The following is a 21303-nucleotide window of genomic DNA, read 5'->3' as shown; positions in this document are numbered from 1 at the left end:
TCCTTCTGTTCCCCCTCCCTCTTACCGTAGTTTAAAAAAAAAATTGAAATAATTCCTAGGAGTCACCTCTAAGAAGCGTAGCCTGTTGCTGGGGCATAAAAACAAATCACTAGTGAACTTGTCCTTTCCTTAGACCAGGATCTTAACATCATTGGTGGTCTTTTGCATCTGGTAGTTGGTGTAACCATTCTGAAAGCAATTTGGATTTAATAAGGAAGTAGCTAAAATTTTTAGTCCATGTATTTTGACCCAGAGATCCCATTGCTACTATCTGCCCCAAGGATATCAGACAGAAAGGAAGGTCCCAGTGCACTAAAATATTCGTAGCTGTACTGTTTTTGGTAGCGGAGAATTAGAAACAAAGTAAATGCCCATTGATTGAGAATAAACAAATTGTGGTACATGAATATAATAGGATGTTTTTGGGTCATTAGAGACAGCAGATGTGAAGAACTCCTAGAACCATGGGGAGACTTAGATAAACAAATGCAAAACAAAGTTAGCCCAACTAGGAAAACCATTGATGCATCACCAACGCGCTGTAAGTGGACCGAACCGCAGCAGATCTGAATGTTGTTTAGGGACCAAGCTTGGCCTGAAAGAAGAGATGAGAAAATGCAGCTCCCTCCCTTCATTGCCGTGGTGGGGGAGCCACGAACGTTGGTCATTAGACTCAGTGCATGGCCTTCCTTCCCCATCGCCACCCTCCTCCTGCCTTCTTGTTATTCTCTCAGTCTATCTTTGTAACAAGGGATGGCTCTCTGAGTGTATGTGTGTGTTTATATTTGGAAATATAAACGTGAAATCGACATAAAATCGGAGTATGGATTTATAACTGAAAGGGATCTCAGAGGCCATCCCATTCAAAACGCTCATCCAGTCTCCTCGTTCGACAATTTGGGAAAAGGCTCAGAAAGTGGAGATGCAAGGTCACAGATATTAAGCCACAGTAGTAATGACATTTCACATTTACGTGTTTTATGGTTTCCAAAACATTTTCCTCACAGCACTCCCTGTGAGCAACCTCATACCTCGGGTGGGGTTACATAGGCAGCCAGTTGTCACAGTGGATGGAGCCTGGAGTTGGGAAGACATAAGTTCAAATCCTGCTTCAGACAGGTACCAGCTGGGTGACCCTGGGCAAGTCATTTACACACTGTCTGACTCAGTTTCCTCATCTGTAAAACGAGGATAATAATAGCACCTACCTCCCAGGGTTGTTATGAAGATCAAATGAGATGATGTTTGCAAAGCAATTTGTAATCTTTAAATCTCCATATAAATGTAGTTGTCATTATCATTTCTGTTTTTACAGATGAAAGACTTAAGACCCGGAGGGCTTTAGTGACATGTTATTTGCCACCATAGCCAGTCAGTGTTAAGTCAGTAAACTTAGGTTTATTGATTCCAAGTCTAGGCCTGTTTCCATTACTCCCTGTTGCCCCCAGTGCTTAAGATCTTCAAACTAAATGGCAATTTTTGGGGTATGATGTACAAGGGATTCATAGGGTTTGGACCAGATGCTTTCTGAGGTTTCATCTGCTTCTGAGATTCTTTGATCCCAGTCAAGAAATATTGATCAAGTGCTTCCTCTGTGCGGCTGGGGATGCCACTTTGTGGGTCCATGACTTCAGCCAAATACAAATACCTCTCTGAGCTTCCCATCACCTAGTCTGCAAAACAGGAAACTGTAAATAAATTCTTAGTATTTGTTGAATTGAATTACTGAATTAAAGTGATATAGAAATGAGTTCATAACAGTACCTTTTTTTTTGGTGGACTTGTTTGACTAGAAACTGCCTAAGTTCCCCCATAGCATGTGAAACTATGTGACTCTTAGTAGCAGCAGTGATGTAGGGTCTTTTTGTATTTTTTGTGTTTTTGTGTTTTGTATTTTGTTTAGAGAAATTGGAATGAGGATTTGCTGTGGTATCATTTCTTGTCCTCAGATGAGATTTTTTTATTCTTTTGGTAAAAATTCAACGAACCAGAATGCTTAATTAATGAAGAGCTTTTCCTTACATCAATCAATCAATCAGTAAGCATTTATTAAGTGCCTACTATGTGCCAGACAGTGTTCTGAATGTTTCCTTGCAGTTTGATGAAAGAGAAGAGAACAGTGACTGAATGAAATGATAAAATGGATTGTCATTTTTTTAAAAAATATCTGATATTCATATAGCACCTGAACATTTTAAAAGTACTTTACATACATTATTTCATTTGATCCTTGCAACAACCCTGGGAGGTTGGCAATCTGGGCATTCTCTCCATTTTACAAAGAAGGAAAAAGGAGGCTGAGAGAATATTCATGATTTGCCTGAGTCACAGAGCAAGTATGTGAAGTGAGATTCAGACCAGGTCTTCCTGACTCCCAAGTCCATTAGGCCATGTAGGTGTTGAGTGGCGTTGGGTTGCGGTTGGCCCAAATGTATGGGAAAACCCCGTATTCTCTATGCATGTTCTGGTTAATGAAGAGTTTACTGTGCTTTTTTTACGTTTTGTCCCGTTTCCCTCCCCCCAATTAGACTGAGTTCCTTGGGGGTAGGCATTGTGTTCTTGCCTTTCTTCGTATCCCCAGAGCTTAGCATGGTGCCTGGCACAGAGTAATTGCTTAATAACACTAAAATGACCTGGCAGAAATTTGTGTGGTCCTTCGAGTGTTTAATAAATGCTTGTTGACTGACTGGTCACAGATCTCCATGTATCATGGAGATATATGTTAATCAAGTACTTAGAGTTGAGATGAGATATCCAGGGCTGAGAGGACCCTCAGAGGCTGCCTAGCTTATACAGATGAGGAAATTAGGGCCCCGGGTACTAAGTGACTTGTCTAAGATCACACTGGTAGTGTCAGAGGCAGAATTTGAACCTGGATCCTTTGGCTATTGGGGCAGCTAGGTGGTGTAGTGGATAGAGGGCCGTACCTGAAGTTAAGAAGATTAATCTTTATGAGTTCAAATCCTGCCTTAGACACTTCCTAGCTGTGTGACCCTGAGCAGGTCCACTTCACCCTGCTTGCCTCAGTTTCTTCATCTATATAAAATGAGCTGGAGAAGGAAATGGCAAATCACTCCAGTCTCTGCCAAGAAAACCCCCAGTGGGATCACAAAGCATCACACACAAGTGAAACAACTGAGGAACGACCACCACCACCACCTTTGGCTCCAGAGCCAGCCCTCTTCCCACTGTCCCACACTGCCTCTTAGTCTTTTATCCTTATCCGGCACTTTTCCAGCTTTCATTTCTGTGAGGGAGAGGAGTTGTGATGCCTCTTCCAATAGGAAAATAAGTCAGATGTGGTTGAGCTCTTCTGTCCGTATGAATCATAAATAATGACTTGAAACCATCCAAGAGGAAGCATTAAAGAGGGACGAGGCACATGAGACTGACAAACACCCAGTCCCCAATACGTGTGGATGAAATACCATCGAATGAAACACTTTTGGGCCTTGACATGGTGTACGTCTTTGCCTTTTGGGTTGGCTTTGATGGAAATGACTCTGAGTATGGCCAGGTGTCCTTTTTTGGTGCACGTCTGAATGCAGCGTGAGACAGATGAATCACTAGTCACTTTGTGGTTCCTTTACATGGGAACACAACATTCCTGCAGAATGAATGTTAAATTCCTCTCCTAGCTATCTTAGGAAAACTGAGTCCTGGAAGGTGGGGTGGCATAATGGACAGAACACTGGCTTCCAAATTGGGGGGGGTCTGAGGCCAGGTACTACCTAGGATACTTGCTGCATGACTGACCTTGGGGAAGTCCCTTAACTTCTGAACAGTAAGATGATTGAATTATGGATGGGTTGCGATGATCAGCCCCAGTGGAAGCAGTTCCCATGCTGTCAGAATCACACATTTTTGGCACATTGATGTGTTGGCATGTTCTGTGAGAGAAAATACTGTCAGATGCACTACCCTGTCTCACTTTGTTAACGCTTTGGTTTCTCATGCTGAAACTCATGATTAGACTCACCTTTGAATTCTAAAAGTATTTCTCAGGGGCCTAAAAAAGACATAGATAAGAGAGTATGTGTGTGTGTGTGTTGTGTTGTGTTGTGTTGTGTGTGGCATAGGAGGGGGGCTGTCTTGTAGTCGTTCAACACCCCAAACTCCAAAACCTCCTTCAGATGTAGCTGTTGTCTGTCTCCTTCCCAACTTGCTGTGACCCAAAAGGAAAACATTATATTAGATGCCCCTGCCCCCGAAGCCCCCTCCTCCAATTGGTGAGTTGCTCCCATAACCTCTGAGGAAGTACCCAGGCCAGTCATGCTTATTCCTTTCATCCCTCTCCTGGCTCCACTCCTGATTCTCTGGACTTCTTCACCAAGTGAGCCACCTACACAGGTGCTGCCGCACCCCCCCCCACCCCCTTCGGCTTCCTTTTATTGTGTCATCTCCCATTAGAGTATAAGCTACTTGAGGGCAGGGGCTGTCTTCTGCACTTATTTAAACTCCCAGCACTTAGCACAGTGCCTGGCATGTAGTAAGGTTTTGATAATGCTTATTGACTTGATATATAGTTTAGAATATACTTCCTGCATGAAATAGAAGTATAAGAACACTTAATTTTAAGACTCCTAGGCAGTCATCTCATTACCTTTTCTACAAGATTTGAATTTCCAACTCAGTTCAGTTTTGCATCTCCCAGGTTTGAGCATTCCCAAAGCTTGCTGGATGGCTTGAAGGCCTCAGTCTGGTAATTGCACCCAGGGGCTCCTCAAGTAGTTCATTAGAAGGGGTTCCCCATGAAATCTCAGCTCAGCACCACCCTGCCTCACCAGAGTCTTCTCTCTGGACAGGTCCATCCTGTGCCTCTGGCATGCCATGATCCCTGATGCCCAGACACCCAAGGGGAAGAGAGGAGATGCTTTGCCCTAGGGGGAGAGCAACTTCTACCATCCCCTTTGGGCTCTTCTTGGCATGGTTGCCACCAAGCAGTCAGCAGGCTCTGTTTTAAAAGCCCCATTCAGCACAGTTAATGACAGTGTCCAGGACATCTCCTAACTCCCAGTGCTTCTTGTCCCTGGAGTGCACAGTTGGGATGGAAAAAAAAAGCAGAAGAAAAACCCACTTGCCTAAGGAAGTGTGTATATATAATAAATGTATACACTCACCCCTCTCCCTCTTCCTCCTGGATGGTGAGCTGGGCCTGGATCAGAGAGTTAATAGTTGTATGACCTTGGGTAAGCTGCTTAACCTGTCTGCCTCAGTTTCCTCATCTGTAAAATACGAATAATAATAACACCTACCTCCTAGAGTTGTTGTAAGGATCAAATGAGATGATATTGTAAAGCACTTTGCAAACCTTAAAGCTATAAGTGCTAGAATCATCATCATCATCATCATCATCATCATCATCATCATCACTGTTACTGTAAAGTCTATAAAATATTTGAGAATAATCCTTGCGCATATATCAAGGGCTTGTACTGACAATATTAAAAGTAAATTTGTAGATTTAAGCTTTAAGTGAGGGAAAAAACTTCCTAAAAAGAATGTGCTTCATCTGGAAGGCAGGAATTAGGTTCTTTCTAACTTCACAGGCAGAGGCTAGATGACCACTTGTTGGGAAGTCGTGCTGTCTGTGGTTTGGACTTCATGACCTCTGTGATTCCTCTGGGCCCCTGGCTTTCATTCTAGCATTTGGGTTGGCATCTTTCCCTGGTGGCCCTTATTTTAAGGGTTCCTGTGTAGCTTTTCTGTCTCTTGAGACACAGCCTGCTTTGGGATTGGTCGAGATGTGAAGCCAGGTGTCACATAGTCCAATGGGTCAGAGCATGCCAGAGGCACAGGATAGACCTGTCCAGAGAGAACGCTGAGGTGAGGCAGGGCACTGCTGAGCTTTCATGGGGAACCCCTTCTAATGAACTACTTGAGGAGCCCCTGGGTGCAATTACCAGACTGAGGCCTTCTGTAAAATGAAGATTATTGCATAGCTGTGCTGGAGGTCACAGCAATACTCGGTTGATGCTTTCTGACCTTGTGGTTTACTCATTGGTTGACACAGTTCAGCTTTCCCTTGTAGAATAGCTTTATTCTAACTTGAGTCAGTCAGCTGTCCTGTGATAGGCCCTGGTCAGTCAAAGGGGGTTGAGGAGAGAGGGATGGAGTTACTGACTAATTGGTATTGACTAAATTAAGGTATTGACTAAAGTATTGACTAAATTAAATACTGGAATGTTTTAACAGAGGACAGTGATCAAATGTTTGTACTAAGTGTTGAGTGTATCAGTAGACCCTACCCATTATGAACCCCTATCCTATGTGTGTGCACATTGCTTATTGATGAGGAATTATCTTTTTTTACCTTACCTGTGTGGTCTGAAGTTTTAAATTTTTGTGTGTGCATGAGTACGTGTACCACAGAAAGGTACACAACACATTTGTAAGAAATAGCCTTCTAAGAAAAAACAAAACACTTACCTTGTAGCAAATAGGTACACTTTATATGAGATGTAACTGGAGCAAAGGCTAAGGGTTGTTTGTATGTGGGGAGCAGGGAGGAAAGCACAGATGAATGGAGGCCGTGATTTTAGTTCAGTTCAGACTAGTCAGTTATTTGGTAGCTTTGGCTCTAATCTGCCTTCCTTGTAAAATGAAGATGATTGTCATCACATAAGATGGGCCAGTCTCTTAGATTGCTGACAGGGATTCACCGTTTAGTGGTTTTGCTGTACCTGTGGCGAGGGCAGGCAGGTTGATTGTCCTATATGAGGAGAGCATAGAGTCATAAAATATGTGACCTCAGGCTCTTCAAAGTAGGTTACGCAATGTACAAGACAAATAACTTAGATTTAAGAATGCCAATCCATAAATCCAGAGGACCCATGAGGAAACATCTATCTATACAGGTGGAGGCACATGTTTTTAGACAAAGGTAATATGGGAATTTGTTTTGCTTGACAATACATATTTGTTACAGGGAAGGGGGAGAGGAATTAGTTGAAAAAATTAATTAAATTAAAAAATGGGTTGTTTTGTTTCATGAATATTTTATATGCAAACATTGATTAAGTGCATACTGGGAGCACAGTACTGTTAGTTGGTGGGAAAAGTGCATATTTGGCTACAGAGTCTTGGTGGGATGTACAATTTCACTTGCCCACCTGGAGCTTACAGTCAAGAAGAGATACAAATACAAGATACAGAATAAAGAGTCATGTTAAGTTTGAAAGGGGAAAGAGATCTTTACTGAACTAGCTCCTACAATGAAGCCCCCATTCTCTCCTCCCCCAATTGCTTTGTATTTAATTTGTATATATTTTCCATTTACCTCTCTGTGTTTATATTGTTCCTTCCTGAGGGCAGGGATTATTTTGTCTTTGTCTGGATCATCTTTGTGTCCCTAGTTCTTGATACTTAGGAAATGCTTGACGGATGGATGACATTGGGTAGAAACCTGGGAAACCTTATGTGTACTTGAGTTGGGCTTTAAAGAAAGGTAGAAATTCAGCAGGCAAGAAGGGATAGGCTGTTCTCTGATTTTCCCTTGTCAGAAGCCTCTCTCCCTGTCTGCAAGTCCAAATGGCCAGGAATGAGGAGGACAATTTTGATTGGGATCCTTGCTTCTTAGTCAATGGTCACAACAATAAATTCACTTCAGCAGGCTATGGCAACTTAATATAGTCTCATCTGCACTGTGTGTGAAGCAGTCAAAGGCAGGGAAAATTGAGGCTACTTGGACATTGGCTTTTGTTCAGTGATTTTTTTTTTATTAGGTAAAAAGGCCTGTCTGAAGTAGAGAAAAGCCTCAGATTAAAAAAGAGTGTTATACTTAAATTAGGCTAACAAAGAGTTGCTTTGTAGAGGTCTTTTGATGGCCTGCTTTAATAAAAAGTTTGGGGGGGGTTGTGATTAACATATCATTTGTATGTAAATCTCTCCCCATGTATAATTAATTTACTTTCAATTATTTCACATTCCAAAATGGTAGGAGGGTGGATGAATGAGGTTTAACTTGTTCTTGTTAGTTGCCTTGGGTGAAGGTTTGGTGAAAGAAGAGGCTGAAACTAGAGGCTTTGACTTGATCAAGATATTTCAGAAATCTTTCTTTCATTAGAATCATAGTCATTGGAGCTAGAAAGAATCTTGGGGATTCAACCCCTTCATTGGACAGATAACAGAAAACAAGGTGAGACAATGTGACTTGATAGTGGCACACAAATGATTATTATTGTCATTGTCATCAAGTTAGTATTAATAATAGGAATGCACATTTATAGTGTGCTTTAGGACTTAGGGAGTGCTTACCTCACAACAACCCCAGGGTTATTGCAGGTACTAATATACTTGTTTTAGAGGTGAATAGGCTCAGCCCCAGAGAGAATGCTGAAGTCTACCGATCCCTTCTCAGAATAATTTTTAAATGCATACAACAAAATACATTGGGTTACAAACAAAACAAAATTGTGTTGAAATAAGGTGTGACTTTTTTCTGTCCAAATTTTAGACCCTTGGCTAAGAAACTCTACTCTAGACCAACTTGGTTGGCCAAATGAGAGTAAGTTGCTAGGCACCCAGGCGTTGCAGTGACTGCCCTTTATGGACAGGCCTGGGGCAGCTGTGGGGTAGAGTGGTTGCCAGGACTTGGAGCTGGCCTGTGGTGTCTTTTCACAAAACCTTTGCAGCTAGGTTGGAACAGATATTCTGGAGGCATCTCTGACACCTGTACTTTGAGGGCAGGGGAAGGGGAGAAGGGAAGGAGTGGTGGTGATTGTTGAGAGATGGCACCAGGAGGATTCAGGCTTTAATTACATGACCTTTTCCTGGTCCCAGAAACTGGGGAGAAGGTCTTACTGTCCTTGCCTATAGGAAAAGCCCAGGAGACCCAGAGGAGCCAAAGGGTATGTGGTGCCAATGTGTTGAGATGGGCTTTTTTTTCTTCTTTCTCTCCTCCAGGGTAGAGTATCATGCACTTGGCAAAACCATACCTACAGAGTGTGTACAATTATTTGTCCCAGAGCAGCTCCAGGCCCCTGCAGCAAGCAGGGGAGGTGCTGATAAGCTAAGGAGACACTGTTCTCTGTGAGCTGATTGATTGTACTAGGCCTCCCACTTTCAAATCAGCCTCCCTAGCGTAATTTCCTGAACCCAAACCCCATCAGGGAGCGGAGGAGAACGCAAGGAACCCTGGTCTGTTTTCTAACCTATAAGAATGGTTCCCTCTGTAAAGTTAGGGTGCTCCTTACTGCTAAATCTTTTGGTCAGTATTCCTCCTCCTTGGCCTCTGGGGCTTTTGGCACTGTTCACCTTCCCCTTTATTAGACAGTCTCCTCCCTGGGTTTCCATGTAACTGCCCTCTTTGGGTTCTCCTCTTTACTGTTTGGCCATTCCCCCTTGGTCTTCTTTGCTGGATAATTATCTGTGGCTTTAAAAAATGCTCGTTGCCTGACTCTTCTCTAGCCAGGCTGGGTTTTTTTTTTTCCCCTGCTGTCCCCAGAACACTTCTCTGCTTCCTGTCTCCATGCCCTGTCTGCTTTTCTAGATCGTCTCTGTCCTTCAAGGCTCAGCTGACCTACTGTTCTCTGTGACCAGCCTCTTCCTCCTCTTCATTCTTAACAGCCCTTGTCCTGTAATATTTTATGAAAGGCTTTGTTGTATAGTAGAAAGAGCACGGGCAGGGCACTTAAACCTCTGTGAGCTTCCAGTTTTCTTATCTATAAACAAAGAATCATGATACTTGAACTTCACAGCTTTGTCGGTAGGGAGAGCACTTTGTGAATTGTAAAGCTGTTGTTTCAGTTGTCTACCAGCCCGATGGCTAACTTATGTGCTGCTTTGTTATTGTTTTCATGTGGCCACAGCCTAGCTCTTGGACTAGAGTGTAAGCTCCTTGAGGACAGGCCTCCCTCTCCATCCTCTGTCTTACTGTACTTGGTATTCTTTGTGGAATTTAGTTTTCCACAGCAACTCTTTCCTCACTGATTGTCTCCTTATGCCTCCTTCCATCCCTCAAGTGTTTCATTCCCTCACTCTTGCTTAGATGAAGATGGGCCTGGAACAATTTTATGAGCATGTATATGGCCTTCCAGCAATTGCTTGGCTGTGGTCCAAGGGACCTTTCAGCCCAGACCCTGCCTCTGGTGTAGGCATGTACTGTTGTCTGTTAGTATGACATGGTGGGGAAGGGATGTGTGAGGGGAGAGAGGAGTGTAGCAGTCCATAGAGGAGAGGTAGATAACATGGGAAAGAGACGTTGAATATCTCAAAATTAGTCATCAGGTTGGTTTTTGTTTTCTAAATTGTCTTTGGGAGAGGATTAGTTCAGTTAATGGGTTGATGTGAAGAGTTCACAGACAGTGTTGGGCTGCCCAGGCAGCTGGGTGGCGCTGAGCCTGCAGTCAGTCAGGAAGACCTGAGTTGAAATAATAGACACCTACTAGTTGTGTGACCTTGGGCAAGTCACTTAAATGCTTTCTGTGACAGTTTCTTCATCTGTAAAATGGGGGTAATAATATCACCTACCTGCCAGGGTTGTGAGGATCAAATGAAATGATCTTTGTAAAGAGTGTTGCATGGTGCCTGACACACAGTAGGTACTTAGTAAATACTTGTTCCCTTGATCTGGGTGCTTCTGACGTGTATTGATGCTACATCCAGACACTTCAGGGATTTCTGTGCTTGATGACCTTTGCCCTAAAAATGGTCTTCTTTGCCCTTACAGCTGCTAGGGCTATTGGATATTCATTCCAGAGGCAGCCCAAGGCTCTGCCTACATTTTTATCATGTCTTCTCCCAGCCGATCTGGACCAAAGGGAGAGAAGTCTTAACTAATTTCAGGGGACATCTGAAATGTTAGTCACCTTCTGCTTAGAGATGGTCAGGTTGTCTGAATGGCATGTTAGTAATCTGAGTTGCCCAGCTTTGGACCTGATAGATGGTCTTTCTGTGGTTTAGAAGCTTCTTCTCTGATTTGTTCTTCCTCTGTTCCAGCCTTAACAGACATCCACCATGTTGGGGGACGCCATCATGGTGATCAAAGGCTTAGCCAAGCTTACGCAAGCTGTTTTGGAGACCCAGCTCCAGTATCTGGGCTTTGGTGGGGAGATTATCACAGCAGCCAGGGCCCTGCAGACCACAGCCGAGGAGCAGTTTAGCTTGGTTATGGCAAGAATGCAGGTAAGTTGACTCATCTTCCTCCATGTCCTTTCTGGTGGCTGGGTGAAAAAGTGGCTTAAGTGGATGGTGACCACCAATCTAGGGCCCAAGACCCTTGGTGGGATCAGGGATTCCAAAACTATGTCCTGGTTTTCATTCTTTCAGATAGGATGGACCTAGAAGCGGCCTTCCCTCATTGAAGCAAGGGCTGTGCCGTCTTTAGTTTAGCTTCATCTCTCTTACAAAGGGTGGCAGGACCTCACTTAATGCATTGATTGCATTCTGGAAAAGTTTTAGAACCATAGGCTATCAAAGCTAGAAGGACCCTGAGAACCCATCTAGTGCCAGTCTCTGGTTTTACAGATAAGGAAACTGAGGCCCAGAGAGGTTAAGAACCTTGCCCAAGGTTAAGCAGGTCTCACAAAGTGGTAGAGCCAGAATTTGAACCCAGGTCCTCTGACTCTTTCTACTGTACTACACTGCCTCCTTTCCTAAATGTATTAGAGGAGCTGAATCCTGAAGCTTTCTGTGGAGTGGTGACTCCCCTTTGTGGTCATAACATTAGCTCACAGTTCCATAGCACCTCAGATCTACAGAGCACAGCCATCCTGTGAGATGGGCGGCAGCACAAGCAAGATCTCAGTTGAACATATTGAGGCTCAGAGAGTCTGAGTCCCAGGCTCCCCAGGTAACATGGCAGCCAGAGAGAGGGAGGACTTCCCAGTCAAAGGGAATAATTATTCCATCCCTACGGCTGGTTGTTAGTGTTTGTAAAGTGGGGAGGGGCATCTCCCATTTGTTTGTAGGGCCTGCCAAGCATATGGTCTGACTTTCGGCCCCTTGAAATTGGGCTGGACTCATTGTATTACATTTTACACTTTATTTTTTTGGTTAGGCAGTGGGGTTAAGTGACTTACCCAGGGTCACACAGCTAGTAAGTGTTATGTGTCTGAGGTGGGATTTGAACTCAGGTCATCCTGAATCAAGAGCTGGTGCTCTATCCACTGCCTCACCTAGCTGCCCCCTATTTTACACTTTTTATACATTTTACATTTAGTTTTCAGGACTGCTTCCAGAGAAACAGTCTAGTCTCGAGTGGGAGCCTGAGTCCCAGTTTTGTAATATTCAGAGGCAGCCCTCTTCTGAGCATTCTCTGTGACACAGCCCAGGGAGCGCTTTTCTCCTCTTCCCAGTGTTCTCTGGCTTTTCTCCTCCTAGCTGCTGGGCTGTGAGCCGGGCAGGTTTTCAGAAACCTTTCCCCCACTTTTCCCTCTCCCTCCTTCTGAAGGGGGAGGCAGGGTACAGGCTGGGGATGTAGATGGAGGAACGTTATTGGTATTATTATTTTTGCCATTTGTGCCAAGGCCCAGAACTCCTCCAGCTTTTTGGCCTTTTTTAAGCTGAAAGTTGCAAGTGAAAAATGGATGTTGCAGAGAGCAAGTGGGGTTTGCTGCCCAGAGCTTGTCACAGGTTTGAGAATGCCTGGGTCATGATTTCAGCTTCAGTGTGTTTGTCATTTGTATAGTGAAATTCCCTTATTTCTCCCTGACTTTCCCCAGTACCAGCTCCTTCCAGTTCTGCTTGTGAATTATGGCACCCTACCCTGTCAGGAACAGTCCTTTAGTCACAGACTTTATGGGTCACTTGTCCAGCCCCCTCATTTTCCACAGGAGGAAACGGAGACCTAAAGAGAGGAAGGGGCTTGGCCAGAGTGTCACAGAGTCAGTGGCAGGTCCAAGATGAGAAGCAAGGAGTCTTGACTCCCTAACTGAGCCCTCTCTCTCCACTTCCTTTCTTCATGCCCATCACGTCCCACAGAAACGTGGTTTGTGTGCACGATGGCCATCTTTCTCCCCAGCCTCTCCACAGTGAATCAGTCAGACTTTGGGAGAATTCAGGGACAGAAGGGAATTCCCTGGAGAAAGCATTTCAGTTTTCCCCCCTTCCCTTGGAAAGAGGAGGGGCAGGGGGGCCAGGATGGAGTGGGGCGAGCTCTCAGCAGATTCTCCCATAAAAGGAAACCATCTCCCACTGCCTGTACAAAGAAAGGAGAACTGGGTGGTTTGTGTTCCTCCTCCTGTCCTGGCCCCCGCCCCCCCCTCTTCTCTAGGGTACCCTGGACAGGCCTTGAAAGGCAGTGTTAACCAGTGTGCTCCTTGATGCTGCCCCCTAGAGGAGGGAGCGCCTCTCTCCTGAAGATACTGATAAGCTTGTGTTCAGACTCCAAACAGAGAGAGCCTTCATCGGCAGAGGGTGTTTGCTCATTGAGTATTCCTGTACCAATGGAATCATAGGTCTCTGTCAGAGAAAAGCAGAAACACCCCCCACCCCCAACAACAAGTAAAAGAAACAACTCTAGTAAGCTTCTGAGTGCTTTCACAAGTGCCAAGCCTGGAGTCAGATGACCTGGGTTTAAATCTCACCTCTCTGTGCCTTCAGTAGGAGAGGCCTTTGTTTTGTCATCTATAAAGTGAGAGGCCTTCTAGAGGGTCACACTGGCCTGAGACACAGGGTCCATGGCCAGGACACTCTTTCCTCTCTCAGTCCTTGTCCTTCTCTGGATGAAGCATTCTTAATGGAAATAGGAAGACCAGTGCGTAGGTTCAAAAGTGCCACCAGGGAAGGGTCATTGGCATGTCCTGGAGGGTGTGTCTGTCTCTTCACTTTTGTGGAGGAGTGAGACAGAAGGCCACCAGGAGTTGAAGAAAGCCCGGCGCTTTGCCCTGAAGGAGTGTATACTGGACTTTATTAACATGGTAGCCTCTGATTGGCTTTTGACTTCCTAGTCATAGAAATTGAACTCTTAGATAAGTCCTTTTCTCTCTACTGGGACCTTAGTTTTTCATCAGGTATGACATTGTTCTTACTCTTCTCTCTCATGTGGAAGCTGGAAAGGTTAGTAACTGTGGTCCAGTCTGTTACCCATTTGTAAATTACCTATTTAGTAGTTTAGTAGTAAAAGCAGCTGGTGGCACAGTGGATAGAGCATTGGGCCTGGGGGTCAACCGGAAGACCTCAGTTCAAATCCAGCCTAGCTGTGTGACCTTAACCTCTGTCTGCCTCAGTAAAATGGGGATAATGATAGCATCACCTACTTTCCAGGGGTGTTGTGAGGATCAAATGAGATAACTATTGGTAAAAAACCCTTAGTGTTGTGGCTGACACGTAATAGTGCTATATAGATACTTACTTCCTTTTATTCTTAGAAAATTTAATCATGGTCTGACTTGCTCAGGAATGCAAGCTAAGAGAAACATATTAGAAAGATAAATAAAACATAGAATGAATCATGTTATTCTCTTCCTCAGTAAACTGTAGTAGCTCCCTGTTACCTTTAAGTTCAAATACAAACACTTCACAACTTGACTCGTCTATTTTTCCAGCCTTACTCTATATTATTCTCCTTAATATATTTTGTTGTTCACTTTATAGTTCTGAACAGCTGTAGAGTATATTAAGGAAGTAATATACAGTATTCCATATGTTATTATTATTATATATTATATGTTATTCCACTGTACGGTATTCCCTCACTTATCTGCCTGCCTGTGAACAGGTTGTCTCCCCATGACTGGAATGCATCCCAGTTCAATGCTACCTCTTTTTTTTTTCTTCTTTTTGGTGAGGCAGTAGGAGTAAAGTGACTTGCCCATGGTCACATAGCTAGTAAGTATCAAGTGTCTGAGGGTGGATTTGAACTCAGATCCTCCTGACTCCAATGCTGGAACTCTATCTACTGCACTATCTAGCTGCCCCTCGATGTTACTTCTTAAAACCCCTCATTTCCTTTGGAGTTTAGCCTAAGCACCATCTTTTTAAAAAATTTTTTTTTATTCTGAACTTAAGAAATAAAACAAGCATTTTCATAACATAGTAGAATAAAAAAAGATGATTGTACATGAAATGGCAAATCTATTTTGTACAACTTGCTATTCCTTTTAAATACATAATAAAGCTGTCATATAAGTTTTTTCCCTTTTTTCTTCCCTCTCCCCACCCTGCTCCCACCTTAGCGATGGCTTCAAAATATGATCATTCTATCCAGACTTCTATTTATCAGTTCTTTCTCTGGAAGTAGTTAATTTGGGTATTTATAATAGGCAAATTGACTTAGTTACTCAAAATTGTTCTTAAAACAATATTGTTGCCCATCAGTTGGGGAATGACTGAACAAATTGTGGTATATGAGTATAATGGAATACTATAATTCTATAAGAAATGATGAGCAGGTGGACTTCAGAAAAACCTGGAAAGACTTGTATGGACTGATGCTGAGTGAAGTGAGCAGAACCAGGAGAATGTTGTACACAGTAACAGCCATGCTGTTCCGATGACTAACTTTGATAGATTTAGCCCTTCTCAACAATGCAAGGATCTAAGACATCTCCAAAGTCTCGTGATGGAAAATGCCATCCACATCCAGAGAAAGAACTATGGAGTCTGAATGCAGATTGAAGCACACTGTTTGCTTTTTTTTTTCTTCTGTTTTGTTTTCTTTCCTCTTTCTTGTGGTTCCTCCTATTGATTCTAATTCTTCTTTACATGACTAATATGAAAATATGTTTAATAGGAATGTATATGTATAGCCTGTATCAGATTACAAGGCATCTTGAGGAGGGAGGGGAAGAGGGAGAGGAAAAATTTAAAACTCACAAGCTTGTGGAAGTGATTGTTGATAAATCAATATAAATTAATAAAAAAATTGTTACTGTATACAGTGTCCTCTTGGTTCTGCTCATTTCACTCTTTATTATTTCATGTAAGTCTGTCCATATTTTTCTGAGATCCTTGAGCTCGTTTCTCATAGTACAGTACTATTCCATCACAATCATATACCACAACTCATTTGGATATTCCTCAGTTGACAGGCATCCCATCTTCTGCCTGAGCCCCTTCTGCCCCCAGCTACTAGTGTCCTCCCTCAAAATAATTATGTTTTTTATTTTATCTCTATTTTCATATGCATATGTGAATGTCGTCTTCTTGGATAAAATGAGGTGGAAGCTTCCTTTTTTTTCCCTCCCTTTACATGTTCAGTGCCCCTCTGTGCCAGGAACTTAATGAATAGTTGATGGATCAATAAATCTGCCCTTTCCCAAATCATGTAATGCATGCCAAAATCAAGTTTCTTTTTGTCCTCTGATGCTCCTCTTCCCTGGCTAGCTGAGAGTTCTGTTTTGGTCATCCCCAGTGTTGCTCTTCCCCTAGGATTTGCTAGTCTGGAAGGACCATATGTGACTATGATTAACCTGATTATGCAGATGGGGGATTGGCACAGTATGATGAGAAAGCAGAGCCCAAGGTCACCAAGGGTCAATTAATGTGAATAACATGAGCCTGAAAGTCAAGAGATCTGGAACCCTCTCTTGGCTCGGTCAGTGGCTACATGACCTTGAGAGAGTCATGTGTGACCTCTTGTTATATTTAAGGTCCTCCAGAATCTGACTCTGACTTAGAGATCCACCCTTACTTCACATTACTCCCGATCATTCATATCCTGACAAACTGCACTATTGGGGGTCTCCCATCTGTAGTCTTCTTGGGTTCACACAGGCCTAGAATTTGCTCCTTCCTTATCTTCACCTCTGTCTAATCAAATATATCCATGCTAGATAGCCCAAGTCTGATGCTGCTTCTCCTGTGCTCCCTCCCACTGACATCATTCTCTTCCTCCTCAGATTTTCCTTGAGCACTTGCTTGGGGGTGGGGGCGAGTTGGAGTTGCTCCAATCACACTGTACCTTGTACTTCCTTGTATATATATCATATCCCACTTGGGAGGTGGTAGCTCGTTGTCCAGAGGTTCCTAACCTAGGGTCTGTGAACTCATTTTTATAAAAATATTTTTACAATTTTATTATAATTGGTTTGCTTTGTAATCCTTTGTCTTTTTATCATATGCATTAAAAAATATTCTTCTCAGAAGAGGTCCCTAGACTGTCGGAGGGGTGCATGACCCCCTTTAAAAGAAGTTAAGAACCGCTGTCCTAGAGGGTAAAGACTATTAGTTTTCATCTTTTTATATCCCTATCACCTTTCATAGTGCTTTGCTTGTAGCAGGCACGTAATACATGACTGTTAGATTGATTTGAATTGCTAAACCTAGTGGGAGTGTTCTGAGAGTGTTCCACAAAGAAGGTGCCCTGCTGCTTCACACAACAACCCTATGAGGTCTGGGGGGTGACTGGTGGTATTAAAGATGAAGACTCCAAAGTTTGACTGAGGCCACCTGGCAGATTTGCGATGGAGCCAGAACCAGAATTCAGTTTCCCTGGCTCATATGTAATGGGTGGGGAATTGAGAGAGCCTCTGAAAGAAATGCCAGGATAGTCATGGGAAGTCCTGTCCATAGGTAGGGCGCTGCATGAGGTGGCTTCTTGGGCCGTGGTCAGTCCAATACTCATGAGACTTGTTATTCTGCTGGGTCTTCCTCTTTGTCTGCTCTGAAACCTTGGTTTGCTTTTTTGGCAGGGTATCGATCAGGCTGAAGAGCGCTACCCAGATACCGGTGATGATCCAGGTTCTGAATTCCACTTCTCAGGCCCAGAGGCAGAAGGGGCTTCGGACTTTTCTGCCTCCACTCCTCCTCCGTTTCCTGGCCAGTTCCACAGAGAGGGCCCTGCTCCTGCCTATGCTTCAGGTGGACCTTTTGGGGAAGCAGGGGCTTCAGGCCAGTCCTTTGGTCCTGCCTCAGCGAAAATCCATGGGAAATTTTTTGGAGACTCTAGAGACCCGTTTGCAACCTCGGTCATGCAAAGAAGGTTTTTCCACCAGGACCAGTCTTCTGTGGGGGGCCTCACTGCCGAGGATATTGAGAAAGCCCGGCAGAGCAAGGCTCAGGCTGGAAACAAGCCTCACAAACAGATGGTATGTGAAGGGGCCTATCACAGGGGTTAGGAGGAGGGGGGAGTGAAGAATTGGAGGAGCCACTGACAGTGGAAGGTCTGGTATCTCTTCCATTTCCAGATGAGGGTGCTTCTCTCTCAGGCATCTCTAGGGGGTATGAGACCTGTGCTGTCTGGAACGTGTGAATCATCAAGGGGTCTAGTGGATGGCAGCTCCTCAGTGGTGAAAGGGCAGGGGGGAGATAAGGGAGGATGCTGGGGCCTTGGCTGCCAGCCTGCTTCGATTTTAGTCCCACTGTATAGGAGGAAAGGAGAGTTTTTATCTCTTCTTCTCTGGAGACCCATCCCCTCTCTGCCTTGTATTTCGCTTCATGGGCTGCAGTAACCTTAGTTACCCTAGGGTACAGCAGGTGACAAAGCCTGGGTACTATGTTTCTGTGGCAATTTCTGAGGTGTATACAGTATGGGACAGAAAGGGAGGGGTGGCCCGTGTGTTTTCATGGTGGCTTTACAGTCTTCCACACCTTTCTTTCATAGCTGTTTCTGTGTCTCTGGCTTATGAGGGAAGGTGACTTTTAGCTTATCAGCTTAGTAGTCATGGAGCTTAGCCTGGAACTGAAAGGGACCTTTAAAATCTTCTAGTCTGTTCAGTTTACAGAGCAAGAACTGACCCACTGAGAGGAGGTGAGTTGCCCAAGGTCACCTAGGGAGGTGGCAGCTGAGCCAGGATTTGAACCCTAGTTCTCTGGCTCAAAATGAGCATAAATGTGACATGAGGCAGTTCAACCTCTTCTTGGAGAAAGGTGGTGCTGTTACTATTATTATTATTTTGTCATCATTATCAATAGAGAGATACCTCTTATGAATCTGATCTTAACTCCTAAAAGTACAGACCATATTGGTGGAATGTGTTACAGCAATCTGTGGGCTGTGTAGGTATTAGTGTGTAGGGTGGGGATCCAGGATCAGCTCTTTTAAAAAAAAGTCTCAAGTTTGAGATCTCATTCTCTTCCCTATCCTCTCTCTCTTCAGACCCAGGTGGGTAAGTTTCTCTCATGCTGTGTTGATGTAGACTTTCCAGGTATTCTCTTTCCTTTCCTAACCATAGAGAGTGGGCATAGAGAAGCACCCCCCTGGGGGCACCTAGGTGGCACAGCTGATAGAGCACTGGCCCTAGAGTCAGAAGGACCTCAGTTCAAATGTGACCTCAGACATTTGACACTAGTTGTGTGACCTTAGGCAAGTCACTTAACCCTAATTGCCTCACCAAAAAAAAAAAAAAGGACAGAAGCACTCCCCTGTCCCTCCCTCCCTTCCCCCAAACACTCTGATAAGTTGATCTTTTTAGGCCAAATGTGGCAGGGTAGGCCTGTGATCCCTAGTGTTGAGAGGCTGTGGCTGGTAAGTCTCTTGAACTCAGGGATTCTGAGCTGCAGTGAGCTAAGCCCAACTGACTGTTCCTTCTAAGTCTGGCATCAGTAGAGCGTTCTCTGTTGGGGTGGGGGCCAGGAGGAGGGCCTGCTAGGCTGCCTAATGAGGAGCGAACCAGCCCAGATCAAAAACAGAGCAGGCCAAAGCTCCTGTGCTGACCTGTAGTGGGATTGGCTTGGCAGTAGCTGCTGCGCCTCTAGCCAAAGTGACTTAGGTCAAATGGGGCGAGATCTATAAAGCACTTCGTATGGTTGCCTGGTACATAGTAGACACTATGTAAATCATATTTGAAAGAGATGGCTAGGTGGCCAAATGGATAGAGCGCTGGGCAGCTTCAGTAACGTTGTAGCTCATGGGTATTGGCTGGCTTCATAGGGTTGGGGGCGGGGGTGATGGTATTGCTGCCTGAGAATCATAAGACCATATCGTGGAGGCAGTCAAGGAAGCCATTTTACAGATGAGGAAACTGAGGCCTGGAGAGGCTAAATGACCTACCCAGGGTCACATTGGTAGTAAGACTCCAGATCCAATATTTTTTCTACTGTATTATCTCAAATGCCAGACTACCAGGAGAACCTTGGCTTTTGGACTCATGGTAAATGACAGTTGACTGGACTGTGTTAATTTTGGACCTTCTCGGTCTTGTGGTATGCTCAGAGAGAGGAGTTGTAGTTAGCTTTAGGGCTGCCCCTGCCCACAGGAGTCATTTGGTTACTGGTTGGTGGTGCTCCTTCTCCGTGACAGGCCTATGCTTGGGCATGCCTAGGCCATTCCTGTGGAGGAGGACTGTATTTCTGAGGCCCCTGGAATTTGACTGCCTTGCCCCTCCTCGTCCCAAGTCCTTACACTCCATATTCATGGGATTTAGCCCCAATACCCTCTGCTGAGGATATGCCATTTTTAGTTGAAGGAGAAATTCTTCTTACTGAGTTTTCTCAGCCCTGTCCCCAGGGGTTGGTTCCTCTCCCTCCCTTACAGCCAGTGGTGGTTACCACACTCACCCACCTTCCTTTTGGCCCACACTCAGCAATTCCATGAGTTTCTTTTTCCTCCTTCCAGTTAAGTGAGCGGGCACGGGAACGGAAGGTGCCGGTCACGAGGATCGGGAGGCTGGCTAACTTTGGAGGTAAGATGGCCCTGTGGGTCCTCCTGCCTCCTTGACTTCCACTCTCTTTTCCCTTCTCCTCTTCTCTCCCTATACCCTGCTCTGCCCTCTTGCACCCCCTGCCCCCACACACAAGGCATGTGTACTTGCCTATCTAGTTGGAATATGGCCAAGTTTGCTGGACATTGTTAACATTTATTCAGCGCTTACTATGTGCTAGGCACTGCTGTTGGCAGCTCTTGCAGCCTGAGTAACCAGGGCGGGAGGACAGGATAGGGAGGTTCCACGCCCAGGATGAGGGCCACAGAGAAGAACCAGGTAATGCTCACCATAATGGTTGCCCCGTCTGGCTGTCTGCCTCCGTTCTGACAACGTTCTCTAATGGGTAAGCAGATGGCGCAGAACACCGCATGCCCGCTGGAGCAAAGCTCTGCTTTGGATTGACCTTTGGGCGATTGCATGACCATGCCTGTAGCATTAACCATGAACACCTGTGCTCGAGGGTGGCAGGTATTCACAGAACATGTGCTTTGTCTCCTTCTCCTACTCTTTCACTTCATAATAGCTTACATTTTTCTAGTGCTTTACTGTGTGCAAAGCACTTTATACGCTTTCTCTAAGGTAGATTTTGCAAGTATTATTTTCTTTATCTTACACGTGAGGAAACTGAGTCTGAGAGAAATGAAATGAACTGGCCAGTAAGCAGTAAATGGCAGAGCCAGCGCTTGAATCCATATCCTTTGACTCCAAATCCGGGGCCTTTACTGTATTTTTACATTGGTTTCTATACAGGTCTTGTGACTCCAAATCCAGGGCCTTT

General features: G+C 44.5%; 1 protein-coding gene across 3 annotated transcripts in view; it reads left to right on the top strand.

Moving 5' to 3' along the window:
* LOC114049714 (atypical kinase COQ8A, mitochondrial-like) overlaps positions 1-21303 on the top strand; it is a 76386-nt gene that overhangs the window by 24268 nt on the left and 30815 nt on the right. For all 3 annotated transcript variants that reach the window (XM_027871080.1, XM_027871082.1, XM_027871081.1), the window contains exons 2-4: positions 10939-11124; positions 17574-17969; positions 20438-20504. In XM_027871080.1, coding sequence (XP_027726881.1) covers positions 10957-11124; positions 17574-17969; positions 20438-20504 — 631 coding nt within the window. In that variant the 5' untranslated portion in view covers positions 10939-10956. The remainder of the gene's footprint in view (positions 1-10938; positions 11125-17573; positions 17970-20437; positions 20505-21303) is intronic.

Source organism: Vombatus ursinus, unplaced genomic scaffold (assembly GCF_900497805.2).
Source record: "Vombatus ursinus unplaced genomic scaffold, bare-nosed wombat genome assembly UNPS02014798.1, whole genome shotgun sequence".
Taxonomy (NCBI): domain Eukaryota; kingdom Metazoa; phylum Chordata; class Mammalia; order Diprotodontia; family Vombatidae; genus Vombatus; species Vombatus ursinus.
The sequence above is the reverse complement of the archived record's forward strand: the minus strand, read 5'-3'. Positions and strand labels throughout refer to the sequence as shown.